The sequence below is a fragment of the Neopsephotus bourkii genome, unplaced genomic scaffold, assembly GCF_033783945.1.
Source record: "Neopsephotus bourkii isolate Nb327-2 ecotype Australia unplaced genomic scaffold, CSIRO-AGI_Nbou_v1 NB_951, whole genome shotgun sequence".
In the NCBI taxonomy this organism is placed as follows: domain Eukaryota; kingdom Metazoa; phylum Chordata; class Aves; order Psittaciformes; family Psittacidae; genus Neopsephotus; species Neopsephotus bourkii.
Window position 1 is genome coordinate 3,079,985 of NW_026901445.1, and position 12,704 is coordinate 3,092,688.

Below are 12,704 nucleotides of genomic sequence, written 5' to 3' on the forward strand. Positions count from 1 at the left end.
CAGGATATGGTTAGCTTTCTGGGTTGTGGGCGCACACTGAAGCCAGCTCATGTTCATTTTCTCATCGACGAGCAACCCCAAGTCCTTCTATGCAGGGCTGCTCTTAATTTTTTTCTCTGCCCAACCTGTAGCTGTGCCTGGGATTGCTCTGACCCAGCTGTAGGACCTTGCACTTGGCATGGTTAAACTTCATAAGGTGAACATCAGCCCACTTCACAAGCGAGTTGAGGTCCCTCTGGATGTCATTCCTTCCCTCCAGCGTATCAACCGAACCACAAAGCTTGGTGTCGTTGGCAAACTTGCTGGGGGAGCACTCAATCCCACTGTCCATGTCAGCGATGAAGATGTTAAACAAGACCAATCCCAACACTGATCCCTGAAGGACACCACTTCCTACTGGTCTCCAGCCGGACACTGAGCCACTGACCACAACTCTTTGCGTGCGGCCATCCAGCCAGTTCTTTATCCACCGAGGGGTCCATTCATCAAATTGATGTCTCTCCAATTTAGAGACAAGGATGTCGTGTGGGACAGTGTTGAAGGCTTTGCACAATTCTGGGTAGATGACATCAACTGCTCTACCTCTGTCTATCAGTTCTGTAGCCCCATCATAGGAGGCTACCAAATTAGTCAGGCAGGATTTCTACTTAGTGAAGCCATGCTGGCTGTCACCTAGTACCTTGTTGTTTTTTATGTGCCTTAGCATGCCTTCCAGGAGAATCAGCTCCAAGAGTTTGCCAGGCACAGAGGTGAGATTGACTGGTCCGTAGTTTGAATTTTTATTTGTAGTCTGAAGTTTTATTTCCTTACTTTTGAGCAAAGATTATTTCTGTATGGCAAGAAATTCTGAATTTGAGCCATACTTTCTTCCCAAAACGGAGTAGAATTGAAAGGCAGAAAATTGACGAAGGTATTAAAAATATCTACAACAACAACAAAAAAACCCCCAAAAAACAACCCCAAACCAAAAAAGCTGTAACCTCTTGAGGGTATTGGGTGTTTATGTTGTATTTTGAAAGGGGCTACCATGTTTTTTGATGTAAATAATTAGTGATACAGGGGCTATGAGAAACACTTACATTGTTTTGATTGTGTTCAGTGTAGAAAATAATGTAAATGTTGTCTAGTAAGTGCATTACATGATTCAAAAGGTAGTTCCTGGTTGACTTCTATATCCTTAGTATCAGGATCCTGCCTGTCTCGTAAATACTGCTTAATGGACTACACTGGCTGGGGAGGAGAATTTTGGAGGGGAATACTAGCTTTATGTTTGTTTATTTATATTTATTAGTACTTCTCAGTCTACCATAAACATGCTGTATCAGAAAGACCTAACGGTTATGCTTGGATTTCAGGCCTGGGAGCAGTCTGCTGGAGTAATTGTGTTCCCCAACATTCAGCTGTTAGCAAGTGAGGTTTCCAAGCTTCTGACAAAAGAAATTAAGAGGACCCTCAGTGGCAAACCTGCAGGTAATAATCTGATATCACATCCACTGGATCCACTTCTCGGAATGTGCTGTCATTCAGCTGTCATCTGTGCTTACCGTGAGGGGAAAGAGGAAAGTGCTAAGAGTAGCGAGCCAGATCTTTTGGTAGAGTTCAGCTAGCATAAGCATACTAGTTTTCGATGCAGCATCCTAGTTTTGGATGATTACCAATGAAGAGCTGGCCTTGTATGCCATGGTGACTTTGGTTTTGGAGCTTCTGTAGCTTGAAATGTATAATACTGCAGCTATGCAGTGAAAGAGTAGTCCATACACTATTCCGAGGAGCTTTCTTTAATAAGAAAAATACTGCTAGCTACACATGGCTTTCCTGGTGGCTACCATACACTGGTCAGTTGGCAGACTGCAAGTACTGAGCTGCTATTCCCAGTGAAGCTTGTCAGTTTGAAATACACAGTTTACACAAACTGACCTGAGCCTGACACTGAATCGAAATGTAAAAACATCCTTCTGCTCACTTCAGTGGACTCCTGCTACTGTAATTTTGTTAAATTTGTCACACCTGTTAAGAAAGGATGAATACCTTTCATTAAGGAATTCAAGTTTAATGTTTTTGTGGCAACAGAGGAAGCTCGTCTGGCTTTGGAGCAATTGCTGCAACAGAAAGGGGAAGGAGAAGATGGCCATTTGCTGCTGAAATCAGTGTATCTGCTCTCACAGACTGACTTGGTAAGAGAAGTTACTACAAGAGTGTGTGTGTGTGTTGGTATTTTGTCTTTGTTTTTTAACTGTCTATTTGAGAAGCTGGGTAGCCACCACAACAGTGGAACACCTAAGTTTAGTAATGTTTATGCTATCTCCAATGGTTTGTGCTTCAGCAAGCCCAGGGTATGCACTCTGATGGAGGACACACCCACAGGTTTATAGTCCAGGCTTTTCTAAAAGAGGGAAGTAGGTCCTCTGTACTTTCAGGTACCTTTTGTTTTGAGCATTGGGCAGTTGTTTGTTCTAGCGTTCCCCTGATTTTATTTTTTTTTCCCACTGTATGTCACTGCTCTTCAACATTTCTTTTTCACTCCAAGTTATGTATCAAAAAGATTACTACTAAGGATCTGTCTGTCTGGTAATGAAGTGGTTGGATTTTCCATCCTGAAGCTTCCCACTTTGAAGCTTTTCAGAGCATTTCAGAAGCTCTGTTTGTACAGCCATTCTGAACACTGTATGGCATCCCTGACACTGAGCTGAGCAGCTTGTCTCATTCTGATTCAGATACATGCAAATAAAATCTCACTGTCATCTTGTAGTGAACATGTTCTGTGTCATAAGGAGCTCTACAAATTCATATATAGTTAGTAACAGCATGACATTCCTGGTGACGTTTGCATTTTTCATGGATATAGGACATTGATATTTTTTGTAGCACAAACACTTGCAAAACTTCGTATCACAAACCCCACTTCTCTGTTTAATTTGCTGCTGATTTTTCTTATCATTATTGTGTGCCAAGCAGGCACACTGGGATTTCTCAGCTAAGTTGTACACAGCAGTAATAAAGGTGGGAAGAAAATAAGTGTTGGGAAATACTGTAGAGGAACAGTTATCTCTTGTATTTATAAAAGCTATAATTAGAAGTGTGTGTGCAGTTATTCAGTATGTTTCAAAAGCAAAGGTATTATAGCTAGATTTCAGTGGTGGGTCAAGGAGGGAATGGAGAATTTGTGCTTTTAATATACCAGGCCTCTATAGCTGCAAGGTGTCCTGTGAATTAATGATAAAGGAGCCAATGACTGCTCCTGGACTGACTATTCTAGTTGCTAGGTAGTTTGCAGTTTGTGTGCTTTATTGGCTGTAGTTCTCCTTATGCAGGATATAATAGGTATCTCTGCCAAAGTTGTAGTTCAGATGGAGTGGGAAGTCCTAGGAACACCTATAGCAACACAGTGTTTACTTCTGCCAAGTGGACTTGTACAGCCATGCTATATGTATATATACACACAGTTGTGTGCCCTGGAGCACTTGAATGGATACAATGCTCAACTTCTTCATCTGCTGTGACTACGCTCAGTGTGTTGAAACACAAGGAAACTGTGGTCATCTTCTGGAGGATGTGAATTTTCTTTTCCTTACTTAGAGAACTATGTGGAATATCATTGGATCTGGCCTTCCAGCAGCTCTGATGCAGTGCCTGTACCTTTTCTTTACATTTCCTCTGAAGAAAACCAGTTATGGAGAGACAAGTGAGGATGACACCCAAACTCAGGAAATGCTTGTTAAGGTGAGGTGAACTCGCCAGAAGGAGTTCATTTGCCCTAGATACTGAAATATTCCTTTAGGCTTTTAGCTGATGATTTACTCAAACTGCCAAAAAAGGAGTAAATTTGGACTGAAAACTAGTGAAGAAACATAAGGAGAAGTATAAAACAGTCTGAGATGGTGCACTTTGTATCTTTCTTTGTTGTTGCTAAACAAAACACTATGACTTTAAGTGGGAAAAATCCATGGAAAATATCCTAGTGGTAGTTCTATTTGTTCATTTCACTTCACCTTTTCTCCTAGTATTAGAAGTCATTATTATTAGGCATTAGTATCAAACTATAATCCCCAATACCCCAATCCCATCCCCCCACCCCCCAAGTGGGTATTTATTTATCTCCCAGGTATTTGTAAAGGTTTTTACTGTAGCTGATGTTTGTTTGCTTTTCAGATAATGCTTAACATGTACAGAGAGGAACAAGGTGTAGAGGAACTTCTGGCAGCTGATAAGCTTCAGTCATTAATCATAGCAACTGCTTCCCTCTGGGACCAGTGTAGCTGCTCCTGGAAAGTACCTACAGGCCGTGTGCTGAGAACAATTTCAAAAGCTCAGACCAAAAACAGCATCGTGTATCTACAAGGTTTGGCTTAAAAATTTGGCTTTTCCTTTTCTGATAGCTCCACTGAGAATGAAATCTCAAGAAGAATCTCCCTGGGATAGAATTTTATCTCTAGACTCAATTGCAAAGCATGGGTTCTTGGCTTTCTAGACAGGAGCTTTATGTAGTACTGATAGCCATCTGGAAAGTGAAGTTTTTTTACAGAAAAAAAGTAAAATTACAAGCAAGGGCTAATCCCACCTAATCACAGTAATGCAGGAAAAGATAATGGCATCATGTTTTTTTTATGGTTGCACGACTCAGTGTGTGAGTCTAAGGCTCATGCATACTCTCAAAACAAAGTTGAGGGCACTGCCAGAGGAATGGAGTCTTTTGGGACAACTTTCTGACTGGTTTAACTACATCCTCATTTCTTCCTAGGTTTTACTAGTGTTAAGAATTTTTTTGTTATTAAGTGCGAAGACAATGAGTCTCAATTTCTTAGAATTAAAAAAAAAAAATCTATAATTCAGACTTTGCTGTCAGTACATCGTTTCATGGAGTAACTGCATGAAGGTATTTTTATTTTTCAAAATAAAAATTTGGCTTCCTGGGTGAGATTGAAAGACTGAGGAATATTTCTTAAAGTACTAAACTGTTGAGACATTTTGAAGCTGTCCTGGAAGGACTGGCTATCAGATTAGACAGGAAAACTAGGCTTCATTGCTCAGAGCAGCATGTGTATATTCCATTACGTATGGCTTATTGAGCAAAGAATTAATCTCTGAACTCTGCTTAGAATGTGTGATTGACATAGTCCAATACAAATATATCAGCCTCTACTTGCCTTGTAATCAGACAGCTGGATTCACTGCATAAGAATTTTGGTGAGTGTATGTTTTGGAAGTTTATACTCCTGAGACTGAATAGGCTTCTGGGGATTAAGTAAAGAAATGCACGCATACTTTAGAACTAGAAATGTTCTTCATGTAGCCTCTGAAATGAATGTGATGTTCATCTATCCTCTTGTCTTTTCTTTCTCGAAAAAGAGTTAAATGACTGCCATTTTACTGGGAAATAACTTTTCAGACTTGATGTTCTGTTGTTGTTAGTAATTTTGGACTTGTTTTACTGTCAGTTCTTAAATACCTGCTATATTGTTTCTTCACAGCTGTGGACTGCATTAAAATAGCTATTCAGAATCTCTTTAAAGTGGCTGATACCCTACCTGCTTGTGATGTGTGTGAAGCTGCTAGTATTGTCTTGTGCTTTGTGAAAGATTCCTATCCCATATCCTCAGCTTTATTAACAGAGTTTGAAAACAATGATGGCTACCAACTCCTGCTAAAAATTTTACTGAGGTAAGTAGAGAAGTTTTGAGTGTAATTCTAGAGGGTGATAAAAAGTTATTTTCAGAACGCACAGTGGTCTTTTTTACAATATGGCTTATGTGGGTAATCCTGTGTGGATGTAAAGCCAGTAATAAAGACCCCAATATTGGATCTTTCATTGCTGTTTTAGGAAGGGAAGCAGTACATAACTTCTACTGAAAACATAACACAAATTAACAGTGGAGAAGTTAGTCTACAAGTGGCACAGTGACTTACTGAATGCAAGACAGGTTCTTCATCAATTAATATTAAAGGGGATGTAGGTCAGAGACATGTCACAGTTAAGGTGAATACAAGAATACAGTCTTTCTGGGAGGGAAATCTAATCTCCTTGCTATGCAGAAAACAAGCAAACAAACAAACCCCACGCAAACTTATATCTGAAAAGGTTGTTCTTCAGATCTGAGATGAATATGAACATATCAGGAAAAAAAAACACACTAGTTATCCTAATCAGGAGTACAAAGTAGAATCTTTTACTCTCCTTTTCTCCTTGCATTGTCTGATCAGGTTCTGAGGTTGCCATGTCAAAACAGTACATTATACCATTTCCCTAGAAAGCACTTAGGAACTTTGTTCCGGTTTCCTTTTATATCATATGAAGAGGGCATTTCCAGATCTTCTCAGTTTAATGCTGTTTCCATTCTGGCTTTGCCTTTTACCATAGAACCATAGAGTAGTTAGGGTTGGAAAGGACCCTAAGATCATCAATTTCCAACCCCCTGCCATGGGCAGGGACACCTCACACTAAACCCTGCCACCCAAGGCTTCATCCAACCTGGCCTAGAACACCGCCAAGGATGAAGCCTCACCACCCTAACAGTAAAGAACTTCTTCCTTATATCAAATCTAAACTTCCCCTGTTTAAGTTTTAACCCATTAACCCTTGTCCTGTCACTACAGTCCGTAATGATGAGTCCATCCTCAGCATTGCTATATGCTCCCTTCAGATACTGGAAGGCTGCTATGAGGTCTCCACGCAGCCTTCTCTTCTCCAGGCTGAACAGCCCCAACTTTCTCAGCCTATCTTCATATGGGAGGTGCTCCAGTCCCCTGATCATCCTCATGGCCCTCCTCTGGACTTGTTCCAACAGTTCCATGACCTTTTTATGTTGAGGACACCAGAACTGCACACAATACTCCAGGTGAGGTCTCACAAGAGCAGAGGGTCAGGATGACCTCCTTCGACCTGCTGGTCAGGCTCCTTTTGATGCAGCCCAGGATATGCTTGGCTTTCTGGACTGTGAGTGCACATTGAAGCCGGCTCATGTTTCTCATCAACCAACATTCCCAAGTCCTCGGCAGGGCTGCTCTGAATCTCTTCTCTGCCCAACCTGTAGCTATGTATTCTTGTATTATTCTTGCTGTGTATTTCTTTTATTTCTTCTCCAAGACTTGCAAGAACTTTGGTCCCTGGCCAGGGAGTATTTTGTAATTCAGATCTAGGGGACTGTGATTTGAATCATGAATCCAAAGGTATCTGTAGGTGAGTGTGATTTCTCATGGTTCTTGGATGGCACAAAATAATTAACTTACAATTGGAAAAAGTCTGGTCTTTTTCTGGCAGTGTTTTCTTTCATTACCGTAGGTTGACCAACTCTCCCTTGTAGATAACCTGTGTGTAGATGTACATTTCTGATTAAATTGGGACCACATAAGGACAGAAACACCTAATCTTTTATCAGTAAGGGGTATGGCTGCCCCCATCCTTTGAAAGTGATGTGGGACAGAAATAGTATACAAGTGCTCAGGGCTTCTGATGAATCTTCCTTGTCAGCATATACTGGCAGAAGGAGAGAGACAGCTGCTTTCCTGAACATTTTCTGTGACCAAGTTTCTTCTTCTCTGATGTTTGGGATTTCTTTTTCAGGTAAAAAGAATCTTGCTGACCACTTGCTTTCTTTCCAAAATGGATACCGGCATTTGCCCTGGATTCCACCCCCCCCACCCCCCCTTCTTGTTTGGATTAAACCAGAATATTTGTTTTGTTTTCTTCCAAAATTTCCACAGCTTCCAGTATCAGTCCCTTGCTCTACCACTATCTATGCCTAGATACTACAATTGTCTTTAAGAACTGATCCCTCTAAGTACAGAATAGGATGACATGATAAGCAGCTCTCTGCCTTTGACAGACTCCCATTCAGTCTAAACTTTAGCAAATCCGGGGTTACAGTTCAAACTATTTCCTTACTAGGAGAGATGTGCTGTCTCCATGTCTGAGTCACAAAGCTCAGGAAATGCAATATTTTTCCCTTTCTAAGGGCTGCAATTTTTCTGGTTTTTATCTCAGCTAGTCCCTTACCTTGCCAACAACATGCCTACCTTTTAATGTGAAGTGCCTGATTTAATTTTTGATTTCTCAAAAAATTAAAATTTTATCTCCTCAAAACAAGAATTTTTTGAGATAATTACTTTTGTTTTTAAGTACATGTAACTAGACTAAATTTCAACATTTATCTTCCTTTTCTTCAGAAGACACGTACAGGGGCACTTCAGTTTTCTTCTTCAGTTTTTGTTCTAATTCACAGTGTGCCACCCAGGTGTGAAGTTACTGTTTGTAAGGTGATTAAACAAGTCACAGAATAAGACCATAAGACAGCAAAATAGGCTGGGAAGGAGCAGGGACTAAAACGGGTAGCTCCTATGTGCTCACGACCTGGTGATATATCCAAAATATTTGCATTACTAAGGCATGAACGTGACTGTCCCAAATTTTGTTCCTAGATGTGAAGGATTGCAACAGAATGAAGGAGACCCCTATCTGGATGAGATCTTGGACATGTTGACTTGCCTTACAACCTGTGGAAAATCTGAATTGAAAGTTTCTGGCAATATTGTACACCCGCAATTACCACACTTTAATTTTGAATGGACACGGTCTTCTGGTACAGTATATATATATGAGGTTGTGTAGTTGGGCCATATAAGAACAACATTCTATTCATTATGTGTCTTAATATGGTGGGAAGAGTAGAAGATGGAATCTTCTGATCTGTGTGCTTAACCCTGTATCAAACTGAACTGACTGTATCAGCTGTAGGGTCCTGATCCAAGGTTGAGAATCTGCCTCCAAATCACATCCCTTGCGTCTGTCATTTCTTTTCTATTCTCAGACATGATTTAATATTGTAGTTATGGTGCTTGCAGTTTTAAACAGCATTGACATAAAAATGATCTCACCTGTTTTTATCCCACAGGAATGACGGTGAAAAACCTTCAGGCTTTTCAGGTGTTGCAGTCTATTTTCCAGAAAAGTAATGATCAGTACCTGTGCGAAAGAATCTTGTCAGCAATTGGTACCATATGGGCCTGGGACACAGTCAACTTCTTTCTTCTGGAATGGACACTACAACCTATCAACCAGTTTATTGACATAATCCATTTCAAACCACACCCAGTCCAAGTCCAGTTCTTCAAACTGGTGGAGTCCATAGTGGTAGACCTGTCCTATGTCCCCCATGAAATTTTGACGAAGGTTCAGTATTTGATAAAGGAAAACATAGTGCCATTCTGCACCTTAACAGCTCTCCGGTGCCTTCTCACCATGACCAAGAAGGACCTGTTACTCAGTGATATATTCCGTGACTCTGGGCTCTTAGGCCTACTGCTGGCACTTTTAAGGAAGCAAGCTAAGATCCTGAGGAAGTCAGGTACAACTTAATGTTATTCATAATGACTGTCAAAGTAGCCTAATTGATAGGAAGAAACTAATCTATTTCTACAGTCAAATTACAAATTTTATATTCTGAGTAACTAGATCTTGTCTGGCCACCTGGCCTAGAATGTGTGATATATTAAACTGGGTTTTCTCTGAAACCTTCACTGTTTATCATTCTATTTAGTAGCCTAAACAGTTCTGGGCTATTCTTCACTAGTCTATTATTAATTACTCTAGAGGGTTCCATTCAGACTACACTTTAAAAACAGGTCTCAGTTTGGGGTTCTGTAGAAATCCAGCTTGAGAGTAGAGGAAAAAAGAGTTTTTCACAGTGCTTAGTTCCTCTGAAAATGATACTTAATCCTAAGAACTGATTGAAAGCAGTTTCTTGAATTTTGGCCCTGTATTACTACCACCCATTGTCATCTGACATAGATATCTCTTATTATGAAAACAGGAAGGTAATAGTCCTGATGTGGTAACTGTGGGGTACAGTCAACTTAGGGGACAGGCTCACATAATTAAAAGTTCATAATTGCTATTTTAAAAAAACTAAAAATGCATTAGCACATTTCCTGTGCTGTATGAATTGGGAAAGGCCTTAAAATGCCAATACGATAGTTGTTTAATGAAGTAGGAGGGACCCAAAATACTAGGTATAATTTCTGATGCAGCAAGCACAATTGAATTATTTATGTACATTTATTCCAAGCAACATAAGGAATATGAATTGCAACAGAAGATCCAGAGTGCAGACATCCATTACCTGTGAGGACACTTAGATTTGTGTTCTTGATGTCAGAGAACTAGTTTTGTACAAGAATACTTAGATAAGGATTTTCAAGGTTCTTGAAAACTGACCTTCTGCTTATGAGCTGCTACAGAGATGTTTTAATCTGTCTTGGCATTAATTTCACTGCTTTAGATCGCTCGGTGGTCTAAATTTTATAGAATGAGTGATTGAATGGCTATGTAATTTGTAAATTCAGGCACATATATAATGAGGAAGTAGAAACACCGTTACTACCATTATTGTGTATAGCCATGCGGGAGGTCCAGACTGCAGCATGTGGAATCAGACCTGTGTTTTCCAGTCCCAGACTAGACATTAATAACTAGAGAATGTCTTGTCTGCATTTTGTTGATCGTATTGGGGTTCAATATGAGCAATATTTAAGAAAAAAACAGAATTTGCTGGAGAACTGGTTTTCTTTCTTGGTTTAATGTATTTTAGGTATAGTTAACCAGGTCTTGTATAAATTGTATTATGACTTCTGATATACTGACAGCTGGAACCCATCTGCCTGGTCTGGAAGAAGGCACTGAGAAGGAATTAAATGCTGTGATGCTGAAGATGGTGGCTGCTCTTACTGTGAGGTCTGTGAGGAACACTGGTAAGAAATTACATGACTACATTACTTTTGTGATATTTGGTGGTAAGTGGCCACAATTGCCTTTCCAACTTCCATGCTTCAGTGAGAAGTGGCAGACGAGAAAACAGTTTTTTTTATACCAGGAAGAAATGTGTCAAAGGTATTCTCATCTTGCTTAAGGAGCCTTATCCCGGTAGTCACCCTTCTTCCCTCATCCGTGGGATACTTCTGAATTATTTACATAGAAAATACAAGTCGTCTTGTCGAAAGCAAAACTGTGAGAGGTTTGCGTGCTGTTTGGTCGTCCAGATTTTCTTCCATAGTATCTATTATTTGAAATATTGATGGGATCAGATACATGCTGAGTAACACACATGTAGAGTTGGCATACCTAACAGGTGTATGTGTAGGGAATCTTGTGGAACATAGTAATATAGAAATAAACTCTTCTGAATACTGGAATCCACCCAATATTCACTCTTGATCCTAGAATCATCATGTTTGCAGCATCTTACAGTGCAAATACAGTCACAAATTATCAAAAAGTCCCTGTTCATAGACTGAAGAGATTTTTAAGCTGAAAACTAGTAAGGAGTCTTTTCACTCATTATTGTATTGGGAAGCTGTCATCTCTGATGATTAGAAACTGTGCTCATCCAGTAATGTTTTCCCTAGCTGTACTTGTGCCGTTCAGTGTGTGTGTCTTTAGCTTAACTAGCTGCTCTTCTTGCCTCTCCTGCTGTATCTGTAGAAATTTGGCACTTCACACCAACACTGAAAGTCTGCCTGTGAAAACTGTAAGTAAAGGATAGTTTAAGTAACAAATAACACTACGTTTGTCCCCAGTTGTCCTGAAGGACTATGGAATGGTGCCATATATCAAGATATTTTTGGATGATGAATGCTACAGGAGTGCTACTCTCAGCATCTTGGAGCAGCTGTCAGTCATCAACTATGAAGAATATATGAGCATTATTATTGGGGCCCTCTGTTCTTCTACTCAAGGGGAACTACACCTGAAACTAGATCTGCTCAAGGTAATTAATGTGGCTTCTCACTTGGTTTTGTTTTCTTGGCAAATTGCTCTTAATCTCATACCTAGCACTGTGGTTCTTCCAAGGAAGGTAAGTGCAGAACTTAAAAGAGCCATGGGCTAGTTTTTAATTCTGGTAAATTAGGCACTTCGATTTTTAGCAATGTATGTAGTCAACACCTTCACTCAGTGTCAGATTGTGAAGTATTTTGAGGACTTAAATAGGAAGGATAGGGAAATGGAAATGGTGAAGGGCACAGTCGTATGAACAGTTCTATGTAATGTGACAGTGAAAAGAGAAACAGATGTGAATAAAAGCGGAGGAGAGGTAGAGGGAGGATGTGAGAAAAGGCAAAGGGATAAGAGTGGAAGAGACAGGGTAGGAATGAGTTGAACAGCTTGATTGTCTTAAGTTTCCAAAGTTGAAACTTTGCTGTCCTTAATTTTGTCATCTCTCACATATATCAGTGTCATGAAAAACGAGATGTGAGATGATGGAAAGAAGGTGTCTTGTGAATGTTTGGAGGAATAAATTCGTGCTATCCATAGCCTGTATTGTGTTTATATAGGATATGATCCTGTTTATACAGGATCTGATAAGCTGTAAAGCAGGGAAAAGAATCGGTGGGCTTTATTTTGGTTTAGATCATGGGCATCAAGTTGAAAAGCATCAGTGTTATATGCACTGTCTGAAAGTTTCATTCTACCTTCTCTACCAAGTGTGAACTGAATTCACTTTTCAGCACAACAATAACAGCTGCTTCTGTGATAGAAGAACCATGTTACTTTAAAAAAACAAAAATGTGACAAAGTTTATAGCTTTGATTTAAACAGTAAACTTTAACAGTACCCGTGGAAAAGTTAAGTACAGTGTCCAAACTAATATGAAAAAAATTGCAGCTTCAGTGTCTAATTTTGACAAATGATAACTATATTAAGGCATAATGTAAGC

The 12,704-nt window shown here is 39.8% G+C and overlaps 1 protein-coding gene across 1 annotated transcript in view; it reads left to right on the forward strand.

Annotated features, from left to right (window-relative positions):
* WDFY4 (WDFY family member 4) overlaps window positions 1-12,704 on the forward strand; it is a 140,068-nt gene that overhangs the window by 10,818 nt on the left and 116,546 nt on the right. The window contains exons 3-11 of the mRNA XM_061358826.1: window positions 1,356-1,470; window positions 2,071-2,174; window positions 3,577-3,720; window positions 4,150-4,339; window positions 5,469-5,658; window positions 8,413-8,573; window positions 8,886-9,338; window positions 10,636-10,740; window positions 11,566-11,756. Of these exons, the coding sequence (XP_061214810.1) occupies window positions 1,356-1,470; window positions 2,071-2,174; window positions 3,577-3,720; window positions 4,150-4,339; window positions 5,469-5,658; window positions 8,413-8,573; window positions 8,886-9,338; window positions 10,636-10,740; window positions 11,566-11,756 (1,653 nt within the window). The remainder of the gene's footprint in view (window positions 1-1,355; window positions 1,471-2,070; window positions 2,175-3,576; window positions 3,721-4,149; window positions 4,340-5,468; window positions 5,659-8,412; window positions 8,574-8,885; window positions 9,339-10,635; window positions 10,741-11,565; window positions 11,757-12,704) is intronic.